The 19309-nt window shown below is 36.5% G+C and overlaps 1 protein-coding gene across 1 annotated transcript in view; it reads left to right on the top strand.

Annotated features, from left to right (window-relative positions):
• Window positions 1–408: 408 nt before the first annotated feature.
• Window positions 409–19309, top strand: part of CUNH1orf94 (chromosome unknown C1orf94 homolog) — a 42274-nt gene continuing 23373 nt past the window's right edge. Inside the window, exon 1 of the mRNA XM_087727171.1 lies at window positions 409–686. Coding sequence (XP_087583297.1) covers window positions 409–686 — 278 coding nt within the window. The remainder of the gene's footprint in view (window positions 687–19309) is intronic.

The following is a 19309-nucleotide window of genomic DNA, read 5'->3' as shown; positions in this document are numbered from 1 at the left end:
ATAGTAGGCATCTAATATTTTTATATTAGATATTAGGTATTTATAGGAAAAATACCTTTGATGGCAAGCAGATCTAGAGATATCAGTTGGAGGAAGTAAACCTAGTTTCAGCTTGTATATGCACTTTATACTTCTTCAGAGACAACATAATCTCATCTTCCCTTTTTGCTAGATCTTTGAGACTCAGGTATGACTAAATCCAATTGCTGTCTCTATCAGTTGGCTTCCTACAAGTATTCCATGGTTACTTGGCTACCTAGGTTTGTTGCCATGCATTCCATTCTAGGCCATCTGAAAAAAGTCATACTATATTAACGAACATGTACATACAACAGAAAAAGTTTATGGCCCACTCTCCTCTTTTGTAAAAAAAAAAAATTCTTCCTGTTTCTTGATGTTCAAAGTGAGATGCTAACAAGTAGGAGCAATATTCAGTGTTCAGCAGTCAACTCCAAAGGCCCTTTCCCTCTAGGCCCATTCCCAAGACACATCTGGATCCACCACAACACTCCCCAGGACAGCTTAGATAAAGCTTGCCATGAAATCTGGAAGAGAGTCCAAGGCCTCCCTGAGGAACTACAGCCCAAATCTTCATCACCTCTTCTGCAGGTTAGCTGTCACCCTATCACCTCTTCAGAGGCTCTACAAGAAGACAGCAGTAGTAGTCACAACAGTTCTCAAAAGGAGTGAGTGTTTTTGTTATTTTTTTTTAAAAAAATATTTCTTTACAAACTGAGAATAGGCTTCTTTCCAAATATGTAGTTCTGTAGAAGGTTTACATAACTAGAGATCTCATAACAATGACTGAGTTGAAAAAAGAGGCATACATTATTCTGTTATAAAATCCTAAACATTTAGAACCCTAAACATTTAAGGGCCTGAAATGATTTCAGGGTGTGTCTATAATAGTTGGAGTAATAATCCCTTCAGAGTTAAACCTGGAACATCAGTTTATAGACCCTCCAAAGAATGACTTAAGTGAACAGTAAATAAAAAGTGAAAGTAATTCAGAATACCCATTCTAGAGCCAGTTTGGCCTAGTAATTAAGGAACCAGATTAGGTATCAGGAGATGGTGTTCTAGTCCAACTCTAGGCATGAATACTGGCTGGGTGACATTAAGCTAATAATGAGACGGTGAGTTCTAATTCTGCCATAGACATGAAAGCTGGATGTGTGACATTGGACCAATCAGAAAAATAGGAAGAGGAAAGAGTATAAGCTATGTTTGTTTCCTTGAGTTATTTAAAAATGATAATGGTGGGATTAAAAAAATACCATGTTTTAAACAATCCAATAATATTATTTCATTTAGAATGCAGGTAAAGCTTTTTCCAGGACCTTAATAATGATAAACAGCAGATGGGATAAATCAGAACACATAGCTTAGACCCTGAATATTTCACAATCACATTTTCTCTTGCCTACCCACCGAGAAGAAATACTTTCTTAACAAACATTCACACCCAAATAGAGAATGATCTTGATAAAGGTGCCCCAACTGTAAAATAGTCTCCCTGTTCAGTTACAGTTGATGTGGAATCTTCTTAGCTTTTAGTGTCAGCTACAAAGCTATTTATTTGACCAAGCTATTGTTTGAACTTATGTTTCTTGGTCATTTAAGTAAATTGCTCTTGTTTTTATGATGCTATTTTTTTAAGGCTTTAAGTAGCATGATTTTTTTTTACCATTTTATTGGTTCTGTTCTGTTGTATGTCATTTGGGGATTACTTTTAATGGAAAGTGGGAGAATGCTTTTATAATAAATAAAATAAAAATAACATTAAACACCACTCAAGAAAATCTAGGGAAAATAAATAGGCCATTGAATTTATAGGCAATTCTGATATACTGAGAATGGTTTCTTGTTTAAAAGAGAAGCATCTCATACATCTTTCATTCTTTAGCATTCGAATAGCTTCTGCAATCCCTCTACCAATAAATCCCCCAACAATCAAATGAGTAGTAGAGAATTTATTTACCCAACTTTTTCCTAACGCTTGGGGGGGGGGGGATCACTGCACGTGTGTGTGTGTGTATGTGTGTGTGTGTGTGTTCAATTCAGATTGATAATTTTGATTTAATTTTTCTTTGGAATCACAGGAAAACCAATGTATTTTACTAATGGAAAGGATCAAAAAGCAGAATGAATAAGATTTTTTAAAAAAACAAAATTACAAATTTTCTATCTCTTCTAACGTAATGTACATTCCACACAACTTGCAAATGCTTTCACAGCAGTTTACAGGCTCATGTTAACATAAATCCATGTCTGAGATTATGCAGGCAGCTAGAGGATGTATCAGCAACAGCTCTTAAATTAAAAAAAGAAGCAAAACAAGGCTTTCATAGAGGAAAATGAAATGAAACTTATAGAGGAGCATTACAAGGAATATACAGAGATAGGCAGAAATGTTTGTCAAAATTCCAACAAAATGGATATCTTTGGGCAAAATCTTCAAGCAAAAAATACTATGAATAATTTGTAAGTGAGCAATTAAACAGAAACAGGTGGAGTTATCCTGCTAAACAGGATGTTGAACATTAATAGTTTTGCTCAGCTAAAATGTATGTGTGATGTACACTTCAGTAGAATCAGTCAACTGCCTTGGACAATTGATTGGGCAATGAATTGTTAAATCATTTCTGCTATACATTTTTACTATCTAGGAGGAGGAAATGTCCTATCAGATCGTCTGCCTTAATGCCAAAGAAACTAAATCAGTCTTGGAGTGGGCAAACATAGAACTTGCTGTTTACCCAAGCACAGATAGGCTAGAATTTGAGGAGAGTTTAATACTGTTTTGATGTAAAGATTATATCAAATTATTTCTAAGTCCATATCTGAAATAAATTGTACTTTCCTTTAATGATTTCCAGATTCTTATGATGCAATTTCTGACCCCCAAAACACATTTATCTAACCTTGAATATGAACATCTAAGCATTAGGGAATTACATAGATTAGGCAGTTTGTTAAGAACAATAGGGTACAACATTGCATATATTCTAATATATTTGTTGTTGTTAGTTGTGAAGTCATGTCCGACTCATTGCAACCCCATGGACAATGTTACTTCAGGTCTTCCTGTCCTCTACCATCCCCCAGAATCCATTTAAGCTCACGCCTGCTGCTTAGGTGACTCCATCCAGCCATCTCATTTTCTTTCGTCCCCTTCTTCTTTTGCTCTCAATCTTTCCCAGCAGGAGGCTCTTCCCCAGTGAGTCTTTCCTTCTCATTAGGTGGCCAAAGTATTTGAGTTTCCTCTTCAGGATCTGGCCTTCTAAAGAGCAGTCAGGATTGATCTCCTCGAAGACTGATTGGTTTTATCATCTTGCAGTCCAAGGGCCTCGCAGGAGTCTTCTCCAACACCAGAGTTCAAAGGCCTCCATTCTTTGGTGCTCAGCCTTCCTTATGGGCCAACCTTCACAGCCACACATTGCAACTGGGCAAACAATAGCCTTGACTGTACACACTTTTGTTCGCAGGTTGATGTCTCTACGTTTTAGTATGCTGTCTAGATTGCCATATAGCTTTCCTCCCCAGGAACAAGCGTCTTTTAATTTCTTGGCTGCAGTCCCCATCCGCGGTGATCTTGGAGCCCGGGAAAATAAAATCTGTCACTACCTCCATTTCTTCCCATCTGTTTGCCAGGAATTGAGAGGGCCAGATGACATGATCTTGGTTTTCTTAATGTTGCATTTGAAGCAAACTTTTGCACTCTCCTTCTTCACCTGCACCAAGAGGCTCTTTAGTTCCTCTTCACTTTCTGCCATTAGAGTGGTATCCTCTGCTTATCTGAGGTTGTCGATATTTCTCCCAGCAATCTTAATTCCAACTGGTGATTCATTTAGCCCCACCTTTCTCTTTATGTGCTCTGCATATAAGTTAAATAGGCAGGGTGACAGTATACAGTCTTGCCAGACTCCTTTCCCAATTTTGAACGAATCAGTGGTTTCGTGTCCAGTTCTCACTGTTGCTTCTTGACCTGCATATAAGTTTCTCAAGGTATGGGAATTGATAAAATGTGTCCAAATGTATTTTACAAATGTTTTTGAGACTTCCCCTTATATGAAAAGCATTATGGAAATACTGATGATCATTAGTAAAGAAAGTATTTTTTCACTCCAAACAGCAACAAAACTATATTGAGCTTTCCTCTTCATATTTACGTAATTTAAGGTGTACCTTTTAGCTACTGATATAGATTAGTTAAGTATGTTTAGGAGTATAGATTGTGGTAACAACACAATTAAAAATGTATCAATCAATTTTTAAATGGTGTTTGTGTTACTTTGTTTATCAACATTCTGTATTACATGGAAACACATACATATTTGCATTTCCTTGTAGAACTAGCTAATATACTGTAGGTGTTTTTTCACACAATTGTTGTTATGGAACTTGCTCAAAGATAGTGTATGTTGTTTTTCAGCTAGGTAACATTTTGAAATGGATGCTTATAAGACTTTCAGTTTGGTAATTGTTGACATTATTTCGTTTTGGCATACCATACCATGGAATTGGGGGAACTGTTTATTGCACTTCCTACCTATACAGTGTTTGCATGTAGGTTTGTATGTTTATGGAGAGTCTCAATCATTAATTATCCCAATGATAATTTATTTATTTTTTCCAAAAAGCAATTGGCCTTTCTTTCTTTCTTTTTCCTTTGAAAATGTTCAACTTCTCATCCAAGAAGCTTCATTCATTCCCCACCATTCAGTTAAAACTGAAGAAGCTTCTTGGATAAGAAGCTGGACATTTTCAAAGAAAAAAACAAGAAGTAACCTTTGGGGGGGAGACACCTTTGGGACAGTGTTTAAATATGTTTTTTGCCCTTTCCACACCAGCTTGTATTTAAAAAAAAAGTCTTCATGAAAATGCATTCTTGAATGACTTCTTCTCTAATATGCACATTTTTTTTCCAAGCAATTTGCTCTTATTATTGGACTTTCACAGACCTTTCCCATAATGTGTGCACTTTATATTTTTTTAATGAAAGCATTGCACCACAGAATTTGGAGAAGTGTGAAAAATGAAGACATTTGCATTCCACTTTGTACATTAGCTCAGAAAGTCTAACATTTATATTGAAAAGTGACACAAACAAATTTTTCCCCTAACCCTAATGATTAGAGATGCTGCTCCTTTGGCAGCAGCTGCCATCAGCTTATCTAAAAGCAGAACTGAATAATTCAAAAACTGTGTAGCTGTTTAGCAAAATGAAATCATAGCCATCTGCCTCAGGTGAACCTGCTTAATTCTCTAGAGGCCAGGAGTATGCATGTTATTCCCAACACATTGGAGAAACGATAAAATATGAATGCAATAAGCAATAATGGAAGTGAAGTCTGAAACATTCACAGCTTAGGGGAAGAGGATCTATGTTCCTTGTTCAAGTTCCTCAATCCAATTCCTGCCAACTTCAGGTCAAAATGAGAAATATTTCTGTTCTGCCAAGCTGCTATTGTAGTCATAAAAGAAGAAAATGCAGTGCTAAAAATTTTCCCTATCTAAGGCAGTTCTGAGTTCTATTCCACTTGGGTGGCTTTGGCCAACCACAGGAGACTGTGAGTTCCAGTCCCGCCTGAGACATAAAAGCCAGCTGGGCGACTTTGGGCCAATCACCAGGAGATGATGAATTGTAGTCCTATTGTAGGTATAAAAACTAGTTCAGTGACTTTGGGGCACACCTCCTTCCTTGCTCAACTCACTTCACAGGATGGGTTTGGACAACCCACCATGGCCAACTTGTCATTGCTTTCTCACCGCAGCCAAATTGCCAAGGTCATTTTGCCACAGCCAAGCTGGAACGATCATCTCACTGCAGCCATCTCACCACAGCTAACCTGGCACAACCATCTCACATGGCCATTTCGTTGCCATCTCACGTGGCCAACTTTACAACTCACTGTGGGACAATCCATGCAGGATAACTCAAAGTGATACATGTTATTCACCACTGTTTTGTCTACATTATTTCCATTTTTGTCAATAGAAATAATGTCATAAAACAGTCGCAGATATTTATTGTGTTGTTCTGACCCAGCCGTCACAAGTAATGATAAGCTGCTTACTCACAAGTAAAAGAAACCCCTTTTCAAGGGCAGGAACAGTCCTTTATTCATGTGGATAAACAAAAAAACAAATGTAATTAGTCCCAACAAGCCTGTGTGGTGGCTCGCCAGCGGCCAGTGGGGCTGGCAGCAGAGTTGGACAGTGAGGAGATTGGGGAAGAACATGGGCCAGTCCTGGAGGCTGGGGAAGGCTCGGACGAGGGCTCTGCACCGGAGGCAGAGATGGGGCCAAGGCTGAAAGACTTTGAAAAACTGCCAGGTCTTGCTGAATGTGAATGAGAGGAATTCACATTTGTTTAATAAAAGGGGTTTTGTCGGGACTAGGACTCTGCCTCGTGCTTTTTGGGGAAGCCTAGGTCAGAACAACCTGGTTCTGGCCAAGGAATCTGAATTGTTTCTATGTATAGAAAACAAACAGTTGTCTCCAACAACCGGCTACCCCCCAAACCCCTACTATTTATTTCCCAGACAGGGAGGAGCTGGCTAGCGCCTATGTCTGCTTTTCCCTGAGAGCCGACTTATTGCTTTCCTTTGCTCTCCTTTCCTCTCTACGCATCTAGGCTGGGCCCTATCTGTCCCCCCCCCCCACTCACTCAACTCAGGCTCCAAAGACAGCTGCCTCTCTACCTGGGGGAGGCTGGAAGGCCCCGGCTCTGTATCAGTGTCTGATGTCGTTTCCTTATCAGAGACTTCCAAAGGCTCTGAAGCCAGCCCAAGCTTTCCCTCAACCTCCTCCTCATCTTACTCTGCAGTAAGATAGGCAACAACACATGTTGAGTTATCCTGCATGAAATTGTCCTGTGTTAAGTTGTCCAGCAGTAAGTTGCCCCACAGCGAGTTGGCTGCCATGAGATGGTCATGGCAAAATAGCCAAGACAAGTTGGCTATAACAAGTTTTTCCATTCCATCACAGGATTATTATTGTGGGGAAATAGGAGGAGGAAGGAGAAATGCATATGCTTCTGCCTTGAGTTATTTATGAACACAATAAAGGCATGATTTTAATATCTAAAATCTATTTTTCTTCCGCTGTCACTTTACATCCTCAATATACAATTATTGATTATTTCAATAAACATCAAAATGCTATATAAATATTATATATACAAAAGAAACATCAGAATAGTCCAAAGAGAGCTAGTGTGGAATAGTGACGAAGTAATAGACTAGGAATCGGGAAATCCAGATTCAAGTCCATTCTCAGTCATGGAAGCTGTCTGACTTCTAAGCTCAAAATCAAGTTTCAGACTATACAGTTTTCAGGTAATTTAAAAATGCCATTCGGGGGTTAAAATGACCTATTTTCAGATTGTTTTTTTATGACAGACATTTAGAATGATGCCATTTGAAATAACTAAGCATTATTTCACACTGATGTGCTTTGTTTTGAGGTTAATATGTGTTTTGTTTTGAATCCAAAACAATTGAAACAGCTGTTTCAAAGTTGAAATATTTCAAGATGAAAATATATTTCAGTGCCTGAATAGCATGCATGCAATTCTTATTGTAATATCCCTCTGTTGATTTATTTTGGGGAAAAAAATTGAAAGGTCTAAAAATGTGTTGGACAGTGGCAGGAGGAAAAATACTGCACTCTATAAAACATTTGTTGATGCTCACTTTTCTACTAGCTCTGGAACACTGATGTGATATTATTTCTCCCATATTACATGGATCATCATTACAAATAAAGGAAAAAAATTACTACTGAAAACCCTTCTCCAAAAGTATTGTGTAACAATAAGGCGATACATCTAAGAGTAAATTTTGCAGAACTGTATCACTTGTTAGAATATTTTGCAATCCGAAATGTAACTGGAGAATCCCTCAAAAGATTATCTACAATTTATCTGGTCTTCAAATTTGGGGATAAGGGGGAAGATCAAAGCATGCCTCAGAATATCATAAAATAGGGAAGATATGGGCACATTTTCCACCTCCCTAGTGCTGCTAAGAAGTTTCTGACAGTAAACAGTGCAAAAGGAAGAACATTAAGATGTGTTTTCTGTAGAAAACCTGCCTACACTTACTAAGACTGTGAAGATACGCCACAGTAGAGTTTGTGGCAGTCTTGTATTTGGTGGTACAATTCAAAGCATTAACCAAGACTATGTAGTTCTGATATGACATCAAATGATGAAAAATTACTTGCTTACACCTAATGGCAGTGGATAAGTTTGGAGAATCCTAAAAACTGGTCCAGAAGTTATGATGTACATCATCAGATAATTTTTAGCCCAAGTTTCAGGTAGCTTCAGTATGAACCAATCCCAAATTCCAATTACAGCCATCTAGATTGAGAACTAATTTCAATTCCAGAAATTGCCCATTGCTTGTCACTTAATTCCACTACAATAGAAACAAATTGTTCAAAGCACTTTTGAGCAATCTACAGCTATTAGTTCATGAGCAGCCTCTTTCACTCTTTTTAGAAGTATAATACAGTTTCTCTTACTTTGAAACAGAAAGAAGGAAAAACTATAGTTTTGTGGCTGAAAAAGTGAATGAAAAATTCCTAATCCTATATTATTCCTTCATTCTGCCCCATCCTAAAAACAAACAAACCTCTAAGCACAAATATATATTAGAAAAAAGCTGCTAGCTAGTGAAATTATCCTCCCCCCATCAGTTTGAAGATGTTCCTTGCATTTTAGGTACAAAAAAGGCAAATGATATGTATGGATGGCCTATCTTTTCTTGTAGACTCTCGTGCCGGGCTGTACCCTCCTCTTTCTTTCCATCCATTTGTAATCTTTTCACACTTTCTTTTTGTCATTGAAACCTAAGGAAAGAAATCCCAAGGGAATATTTCCCAGGAAGCTTTTCATTAAATATACCATTAAGGGAAGAGTTCTTCCCTCAAAAAACTAATATTTGTCTGTTTTTAATTTCCTTTAGAAAAATTGAGAAAATTGCTCATTTAGTTCTCTGGCTTAATTGATCGTGCCTTCCCAACTTCTCATCAGATTTCAAACTGTCCCTTGCTGAAACTTTTGGGGAGAAATAAATATAGTGGAAGCATTTATCAAGAACTTTTTCTCTCTTATTTGAATTTTTCAGCTTTTGTTACTGGCCCAAGGCAGTAACAAGAAAGAAAATACAATCCAAGGGAAGGGGCTGCCCTATCCTATCAAAATCCATTAATGTTGATCCAGCAGATGAGACACAGGGATCAGGAACAAGAATCATAAAGTCAGTATTAATCATGCATACCTCCCATTGCAAGGAATAAATTGTATGTCATTTATCTTTATCTAAAGATGCATAAAAATCTATTGAGTCATTGGGAAGATAGAAAAACTTTGATTCAGTTTCATAAGTCAACTCAATATGTAGGTTCACCTGAATCATTCTATAAGTGAAGTTTTGAACTGAACTTTTGCACAGCCTGTGCCTGTCCCTATGTCTACCCATTCTATTTTAATTCTCGATTGTGTTAATGCAATATGCTGAGTTCTAAACCCAATTCAACCAAAGAGAATTTCTGTGTTCATGGAACACACAATACTCAAAATAAATATATCACAGGGTGATCACAGAAGTCTCAAACTCATGGTCTACCAGGTCATTTCTTTTAGCCTGAAACAATACTTTTTAGGAGCTATTACACTATCATTATTATAATATTATTATTACATTGTTCTGTAAGGCCAGCGCTCTAAGCACCACATAGAAAAACAGGAAAGGAAGCACTCCAGGAGGAAGAACATCATGGCTAATACCTTACCTTGACCTAGCTTGGTTTATTTCTCAGGTTCTGGTCAGCTGGGAGGGAGGGAGTGAGGGAAGGAAGGAAGGAAGGAAGGAAGGAAGGAAGGAAGGAAGGAAGGAAGATCTGCTCAGGAAGGAGAGAGAAGAAAAAGAAAAGTAAGATTTGGGCAGCTCTTAGTGGGATAGGTTTTCTAGAATATATCATTATATATAAACACAATAATAAAGCCAAATATTTCCAGTTAATGAAAACTGCTGTCAAACCTGTGGCCAAAATGAACTGTTTGTTTCATAATAAATGGGTTTTAAACATTATTTAATACATTTATGTCTAATGGCATGCTGTGATATTCTTTGCTTTCAACTTGCTGGAGACATTTCTATCAATGTAGAAAATGGCTTCAGCATTTCACACCTCAGACTAATGAAGTAATCTTCATGTGGCATTTGTGGTGATTTCAGATTGAGGCTCCTGGCTTATCATCCATGACTGTTCCCACAATACACTGACCCATGAAGAAAACATTACTTTCAGAAACAGCAAGGGGAGGAAAAAAAGTAACTAGAAACTATTCCTAATGTTAAAAGATAGGACATTTCAACACAGAAATAGATGAAAGTGTTTCTTAAATTTCACCCCTTTTGTAAATGAGGAAAACTGAGGAAAAAATCCCACACTAAGCAACAGAAAATACCTTGAGCTAAGAAAACAAATATTTATTTGTTCAAAAAATTCCAAAGTTCTTTCAAATTGAACTTGAAGCAGATCACTTGCATAAGTCAATATGTTGAAATAATTAAAGGCCACCAGATTAAGCAAAAGGGCACAAGGTATAATCTTGGCCCTAAATGCTACTACAGATGACAAATTGAAGGGACACCTTCTATATTTGGCAGGAAAGTGTGGGGTAGGATCTTGATGTGCCCTTTATAGAAACCATAATGAATTGAGGGTATCTACAATGTATACTTATGCTAAGGTCAGAAAAACATAAAACAAGAAAATAAGAATCCTTTCCATTTTATCAAATGGAATTTAATCTCATTCCTCACTGGATGATAACTGGGATTTCTTTTCTTTTCTTTTTTACCCTCTTCAAGCTATGGACAGCATGGGTAGTTCATTTCTTCTTCTTCATCAGGTCTGAATAAAATAATATCTAACTTTAACATTTTGTTTGCAATTTCAAGAAAAATCCAGCTACTTTGCAGAATGCAAGTTAAATCAGGGAAAGACAATTCAGGATGTGTCTGTGAAAAGAAGCTGCTTTGCAAAGCCTTTTGGCATGAATGAAAAAATATTATAGTATTTGGTAAACTTGCATAACTGCTTTAAAAGCTTTCTCTGAATGTGTGCAAACTCTACACTTCATTAGCCTTGCAAAGTATAGAGTTACAAAGTGTAGTAAAGTGTAAACCTATATAAACTTGAACAACCTTTGAAGAAGCACAAGAGTCTGATTATGGAACTTACTACTCAATACTTTTGGCAATGTGGAAGAAAGGTGTGAATCAAGATATGAGTAATTGAGATGGCTTTCTATGGTATAGAATAGTAACAAAATGCACCTAGGAGGTACCAGAAATTCAGAGAATTGCATTCCCCCATCTAGTTTCCAACCCTGGTCAGTGTCTATTCACACTTCACATTGGGCAGAAGACATCGAAGCATAGCTAGCTGAACAAAAAGGTTTAAAAATAGTTTCTATCCTTGGGCTGTCAGACTCTTAAATACAACTGCAATCACTTCACACACTATGGCTAGTTTTTCTTCTTCTTTCTGGTTTTTTTTTTTTTTTTTTGCTTTTTCTAATTACTTGCATAGGGATTATTCTTTATACTATTTATGTTGTTGGTATTTTTTATCATGGATTGCACCAGTAAAGAACCAATTTCCTTGTATACATGATGTACAATGACAATAAAGCCCATACTATACTATACTATACTATACTATACTATACTATACTATACTATACTATACTATACTATACTAATACTAATACTAATACTAATACTAATACTAATACTAATACTAATACTAATACTAATACTAATACTAATACTAATACTAATACTAATACTAATACTAATACTAACACTATATTATACCATACCATACCATACCATACCATACCATACCATACCATACCATACCATACCATACCATACCATACCATACCATACCATACCTCATCTATCAAGATATCCAAGGTAGGGCAGCAAGGCAAACTACTAATAATATACTTCCACTTGTGTGGTTACCCAAACTCAGTAGCAAATACTCAATATTGGCAGATTGGCAGATGGGTCTTCTAGACTGTGAGATTTACTAGAGAATATAACCATATCACTTTGCCTAGCCTTTGCCCATTGCATCATGTAGTATATCAGTGGACAGAATAGGAAAGGTTGATTCCCATTCTTCTCTTAAGTAGGACTTATAACTTATTTATTTATTTAATTTATTTGCTACCCATCTCATAGCAAATGACTCTGGGCAGCTTCCAGTATTAAAGCATTAAAATCCCAGCAAATAAATATCTTAAAAAAAATAAAAGTAGAAATTCCAATCAAGATAAAATATAGTTAAAATATAGTTAAATGTTACATATCAGCTTAGCACTTTCATCCAGGATTTAAATTTTGGGAGATAATATGAAGTCCCTGAATTTTCCTGGTTGAAAACAGGATCTTTAGATTAGGAGACTATCATTCTTCATTGTAATCTAGACTTTTCTGGATCAAGTCCAATTTTCATGAAAAGGAAGCTAGCCAACAGCCTGCCCTTCTTTCCTTGCTATAGTCAGGTTGTGTCCTCCCAATGTGTCTCCCTCAACAAGTTATTATTTATGTTTGCTTCCAAATGAAACTTTATTTCTCACCTCCTTACATCTGTCAAACATATCCCACAATAACAAGCAACAGTTAATAACAAACAGCAAAAAACAGTTCTGCATCTCATAGAATTTGAACTTCAAGAAGAACATTCAAGTTGACCCAAAGAGGTTTCCTTTTTTCCCCATTTTTTATTTTTAATAAACATTCATATAATCTTTGCAACATTTCTACATCTTTAGATATCCATTATACCCCTTTTATCCATACATATATACCTTTATATCTCTCTCTGTGTGTATAATGTCCATTTTTACATATTTTTCATGTATTCTTCTATATACATATATTTCTCTTATATTTCTTATTCCGTACTATTTTATATACAATTATCTTACATTTCCCCCCTCTTGTTAATTCTACAGTTTTGTGTTTATTTTCTGAACTCTTAATCTTTTCCCTCCCTTTGTTGCTTTCTTATTTTTTGCATCTTTCCTCTAGCCATTTGTACCATAAATTCCATACTAAATAGTACTCAGATTCTTCTTTGTCTTTTATTTCCTTTGTGAGTCTGTCCATTTTGGTGCATTCTAGTACTTTTTTATCACGTTTTTTTCTGTTAGTGTATTTTTTCCCAGTTTTGTGCATATGTGATTCTTGCTGCCGTTATTACATGTAGTATTAGATATTTGATTTTTTTCTCATAGTTCCCTGAGATTATTCCTAATAAGAATAGTTCCGGTTTTAATTCAATGTATTGTGTAATTATCTCTTCCAGCCAGTTTTTTATTTTAATTTTATCCAAACAATTTTGCAGTTGTACATATCCACCACATATAATAAAACGTTCTGTGTGCTTGGTTACATTTCCAGCACTCAGGTGAACATTCTGGAAACATTCTTGCTATTCTTGCTGGTGGTAGGTGCCATCTGTAAAACATGTTGTATAACTTTTCCTTGTATGATGTTGCCATTGTTAACTTGTAGGCTTTCCCATTTTGCTAATTCTATGCTGTATCCAAAGTTTGTAGCTCATGTTATCATGATCTCTTTCACTATTTCTTCTTCCATTTCAAATCGTAATAGATAATGTTTTTCTTCAGTCCCCTGTAAAATTTTGTCTAGTTCTTGTGGTTCTTTGTAAAATCCATCTGTTTCTCAGTCTTTCTTATACCTAGTCTATATTTGTATATATGGCCATCAGTCTATATCTATTCCTTTATTTTTAAAATTCTTGTCTTGTTTTTAATTTCTGACACAAAGAGATTTCCAAAGGGACAGTGGATCTCCCCTTTAGCAATGACCTTATTACATCAAGGAAACTTTTGTTTAGACCAGAGAGGAGGAGGAAACCTCTGTGTAGAAGGAAACCTGAATGTTTCTACAATAATCATATCTCATAAAGCCAGCTAGAAACATGTTAACTTCAACAAACGTTTCTCCCAAGGATTTCTTCCAAAAGCCTCAACTGCTTTTATGTTCAAGGAGGTGGATCTTCACTCATGTTAAGTTGCTTTGCAAAGCACCTCTTTATGAGTGCTTTGCACAACCCTCATAATAACTATGTCAAGGTTCCAAGTAATGAACCCAATCAATCCAGCAACTCGGAGACTTTCAGATTTCTCAAATAACTGCTTCATTGAGTACACCATTTAGGCACATTTGAAATGCAAAACCAGCTCTGGCTATTTCCCATGCTTTCAGTATAATTAAAGAACAGACAACTCTCCCTCCTTGTCATAGGTCACTTTATCCAGTTAGGTGTTCTAGCATCTCCTTGGTAACCTCTTCCAGTCTCTGTCCAGCATCTGTTGGGATGGCCTTGGTTCTCATGAGATAGTAAGTTGTTGATGTCTGGTTTGACATTCCAGAACTCCCTCCTCCCCCAAAGTGTGTCAAGGTGAGAAACTGAGAAAATGGCTGTGCAGCCCCGATCCATTTCGAAGTTGACAAATAATACTTTCTGAGTTCAAATCAATCATTTCTGGAGTCAAGTATAATATGGGCAAATAATTTAAAATCCAAAATCATGAAAGCTTTAAACTACTAAAAGCTTTAGAAAGATATATGCTTCCATTGCACAGAGTTGAATTATTTGTCCATTTAACACAAAATATTTGCTTGTAGTTTTTATTATATCAAGCAGAGCTAGAATGCTATCACCTGCTGGCTGACTTTTCCAACTCATCTCTGATTCTGCTGTAGAACGTAGTTGGGCAACCTCCAGGCTACACTTGCTCCCGAACCTCTTTTTTTTTTGTAGTTGATGGAAATTGCACTGTCAAAATCTGTTAACAAATGCTAAAAATAGACATATAATTTCCTGCCAATTTGGGGCAGGAAAGCTGAATACCAGGCAAACTATTTGACAGTCTTTAAAAAAAAAACATACTTCCAATTACCCTAAACCACATATAATATAACATAACTCATTCATGTAATGCCATCATATTTTCCCCTCATACCTTAGTTTAGGCCGTACCAAGAGAATCAAAGAAATTGCCTTCCCCAGCCAGGACAATCTGACTGTCCCTTCTGTAAACACTTAATTCAAATGATTTGGTCTGCAAAATAATTATAAACATAACATGCAAGTTATCAGGATCAATCTCCACGGGGAGGCTATTACAAGAAGAAAATTCTGCCATGCAAAAAAAAAAAAAAAAGTTTTATAGTTGTCATCTGTTTCACTTCCAAAGTTGGAACACTCAGAAAACAGTTTGAGATGAAGAGCTTACATCTTGGGGAAAATCCACAAAACAGTTATAATGATAAAGCAAGGGAAGTTCACCTTGAACTCCATGAAGGAAGAACAGAATATAATGTCATCACTGCTAATAAAAACAAACAGTCAGACATTGCAAGGAATATGGAGTCACTCACCTGTGTTGCTCTCTCCCCGTGAAAAATTCACTACTGTGTTGTCTTGACCTCAGCACACTGTGTTTTAGTGGAAGTGAAGAAATCATATATATACCTTTCATAAAACAGTGACCTGTAAAAGAGGAGGCGGCTACTTAAGTTGACATATAATAATCAATACAAAATGAACTTTGGGTACTTGTATGAGAGGCTGAGAGATAAAAGTTTTGCACCTATACATGATTTCTTTATAAGTGTCTCTACAAAAGGTAGGGGAATAGCCAACCTAGACATCTGAAATTAAGCACTATGTCAGCAATTAGTCTGGTCCTAGTCCTCAGATCTAGAGGTAAAAGAAGTATCTGGGTTAGTTAAGAGCAACTGTGGTAATTTAGGGATGGAGCAGAGCCTTTTATTTCTTTTGATGATCAAGCATGTATTCCAATGTGTATACTTTATAAGATATGGAAAAATAACAGAATAATTTGCTTGTCTCATTTTGTGGAGTTATTTGAATGAAAATGAACAAAAGATCTGTTCAATTTACAAACTAATAAAGGCTGCTTTAATGACATAGTGGTGCCATAATTAGAGATAATGAAGTAATATGCAGTTTACTAAGAAATCTGGCATGATATTTATATATTTAGATAAGTACTTATGCAGTGGGTGCTATAATACCAGCTGTTCTGTCTTCAGAGCTTATCATAAAATAAGTAAAATTTTAACAAAAATTCTGCTGGGTAATGGCAATTGACAGTGTGTGATCAAGCTGGATTGGCATTTTGGGGCAAATACTTGTTTGTGTTGCCAGATGGTAGCATTCTATAAATCCTTACTAAGACTTCCAGGTTTCTCAAAATACTTACAACTAAAAGATTAATTACTGACCATGAACACTTGGTTAGCTCTTTTCTGTTCTGTTTGGCTCAGTTCATTTGCTAGAGCAATTCACTTGGTTTTATTCTAAAATGTCTCCTCTTTCTGGATGTAATCTGAGCTGTACTGCGTATGTTTGATATATGCCCAAGTAATAATTGGAATTTACAGTAAAGTAAATTCAGGGAAATGAATAAAAAAATTGAAAATCCTTTACCACTTAATTCCAGCAGAAAATTTGTCCAGAAGGTATCATTTCAACTTCTAGAGTTAGCAATCAGGGTAGCAAATGAAAATAAATTATGACTGTTTATCCTTTAATTCGTGATGTTTTGGTGAAAAGTCTAGTGGGGACCGACTCTGATTTTTGGTGACTACAAAGGATGCTTGAGTTGTTTCAAGTAATTTAGAAGTTAAGATACAGAAAAGACAACTTGAACTTGAGTTTGATGCCTGGTGGCTTTATAGACATATCCAAATAATGTTCTTAACAGCAATTGTTGACAACTGCCCACTTCCAGGTTAGTTTTTCAACTTCCCAGTCTAGCCTGCAGTCCTGGAATAATTTCCAGGTGCTCCCATCTTTTTCCCTCTAGAATAGAATAGAATATAATTATTTATTGGCCAAGTGTGATTGGACAAACAACGAATTTGTCTTTGGTGCATAAGCTCTCAGTGTACATATAAAACAAGATACATTTGTCAAGAATCATAAGGTACAACACTTAATGATAGTCATGGGGTACAAATAAGCAATCAGGAAACAATCAATATCAATATAAATCATAACTGCAACAAAGTTACAGTTCTCCAGTCATAAGTGGGAGGAGATGGGTGATAGGATCTATATTAGCAGGTACAAGGATTAATTACAAACCCCAAATGATGTGAAAGTACTGGTGATGATGACTAGGAACTATGTTTCAACAGAAATTCTTCTTCTTTATACCTGATTTACTGTATTTCAATGTAATTCAACAATTATTTCTCTTATTCCTCTGGTCACATCCAAAGTAGTAGACAGGCATACACACACACACACACACACACACACACACACACTTTTTTTTTACTAAGTCCTATTTGATTTTAATGAAAGAGAAACTAGTTTTCTCATTTCAAAGACCATTTCAGAGAAATTGATAAGTTTCTCCCTTAATTGGTTGCAAAGGAGGATTATGAATGTCTTATCTTTCATGGAACAATATTTTGTCCAGTTATCTGCAGCCTCTTTGGCTTCTCACATTTGTATTAAATCTCAGAGGCAGAGTGAAGATGGAAGTGAATGTTTTTAAGTAACTGTACTACTGCCACTGCTAAGGAGGTTCTGTCCTTGGACAATTATTGGATAATTTTGCCTTACCCAATGTAAATTTTGGGGGAAAAAACCCTCAATTTATAATTTTTGAGGATTCAAAAAGGCCAATTGTGTCCTGCTTTCCTTCTAAGATGGAATTCCTTCCTTAGGCAAATTCTTTTAACTTCTTCATATTCATTTTTGGACCCTGGGATATTCTCTCAAATGTTTCTGTATGACACATTAAGTACCCATTCAGAAGTTATCAGCAAACACAGAATGAATATGCAAAATAAAGCATTTAGTCCTGTCTCCAGGCCACATCATTTAACTCAATTTCTAATCAGCTGAAATTTAATCTTTGCAACAAGGAGCCTTTTTTACTCATGCAAATTTTCGGTAGCTCCCAGCCTCTCTCAAGATTTCCATCAAACTGTAATTTTTTAAACATGAATTAAGAGGGGGAAATGCCCAGCTGGGAGGCAGTACCTAGGCAACCACAATTGTTGGAGAGTGCTAAGGAGGATTATTCTGGTAAGTACTTAAATGGGAGACCTCCAGAATGTTCTAGGGATGCATTGCAGACAACATGGAAGACAGACAACCCCAAGATTCCAGGAAAGATTGGGAAGGTGAAAATCAATAGGTTTTCTTGTGATCTCAGAAAGTTTGATGGATGTGTCCATGAAATCACTTTAACTAAAAGGTGATTTTACTCAGAGGAAAATGTACTGAATATATAGCAGGAACGTATGATCCAGAGCTCAAGGAAAGAGACAGAGAATGCAGTGTAATTCCATTGCCCACACAGATACCATTTTCTACCACTCTGGCTGAATTATTTTATTAATAATAAGCCAGCTGACAATTTGACTGGGTTCTCTTAAGAAGATCAGTTACAAATCTCACTGTGCTCAACCAAATTACTTACAATCTTGGCTAACGGGATTTTTGGTGATAACCTGAACATGTTCAGCATGAACTGAGGGAGATGGGTAGTTCAAACCAGAGGTAGTATTCAGCAGGTTCTGACCAGTTCTAGAGAACCGATAGCGGAAATTTTGAGTAGTTCGGAGAACTGGCAAATGCCACCTCTGATAGGCCCCGCCCCCATCTATTCTCTGCCTCCCAAGTCCCAGCTGATTGGGAGGAAATGGGGTTTTTGCAATATCCTTCCCCCAGGAGTGGGGAGGGAATGGAGATTTTACTGTATTCTTTCCCTGGAATGGGGTGGGAATGGGAATTTTACAGTGACCTTCCCCTGCCATACCCACCAAGCCATGCCCACAAAACTAGTAGTAAAAACATTTGAATCCCCCCCACTGGTCCAAACCTGATAAATACATAAATGTGTTTTATTTTGCAACACAACATAAAACTGGGCAAACCCTGAGAATGTGTTAATTCAGACCCCAACTTAAATGTGCTGTGTGAAAAGATCCTTCATTGGTGACTTCAGGAATAGTCCAGTAAAAGGTGATATTAACTTTTTAGCTGTATGTCAAAACGACAATTTTGTTTTGGGGCTTCTGTACAGAATGTAATACTGTAATACTATTGCTCAGCAAAATCAATTCTCAAAAAGATTTGCTTTGTTGTTCTGATAGTGGGTTTTTTTTGTTTCATTTCTGTTTTTATCTTT

The sequence above is a fragment of the Thamnophis sirtalis genome, unplaced genomic scaffold (genome assembly GCF_051295495.1).
Source record: "Thamnophis sirtalis isolate CommonGarterSnake01/CBP01778 unplaced genomic scaffold, rThaSir2_p1.2 scaffold_13, whole genome shotgun sequence".
Classification (NCBI taxonomy): domain Eukaryota; kingdom Metazoa; phylum Chordata; class Lepidosauria; order Squamata; family Natricidae; genus Thamnophis; species Thamnophis sirtalis.
This window is presented reverse-complemented; position numbering and strand designations above follow the sequence as displayed.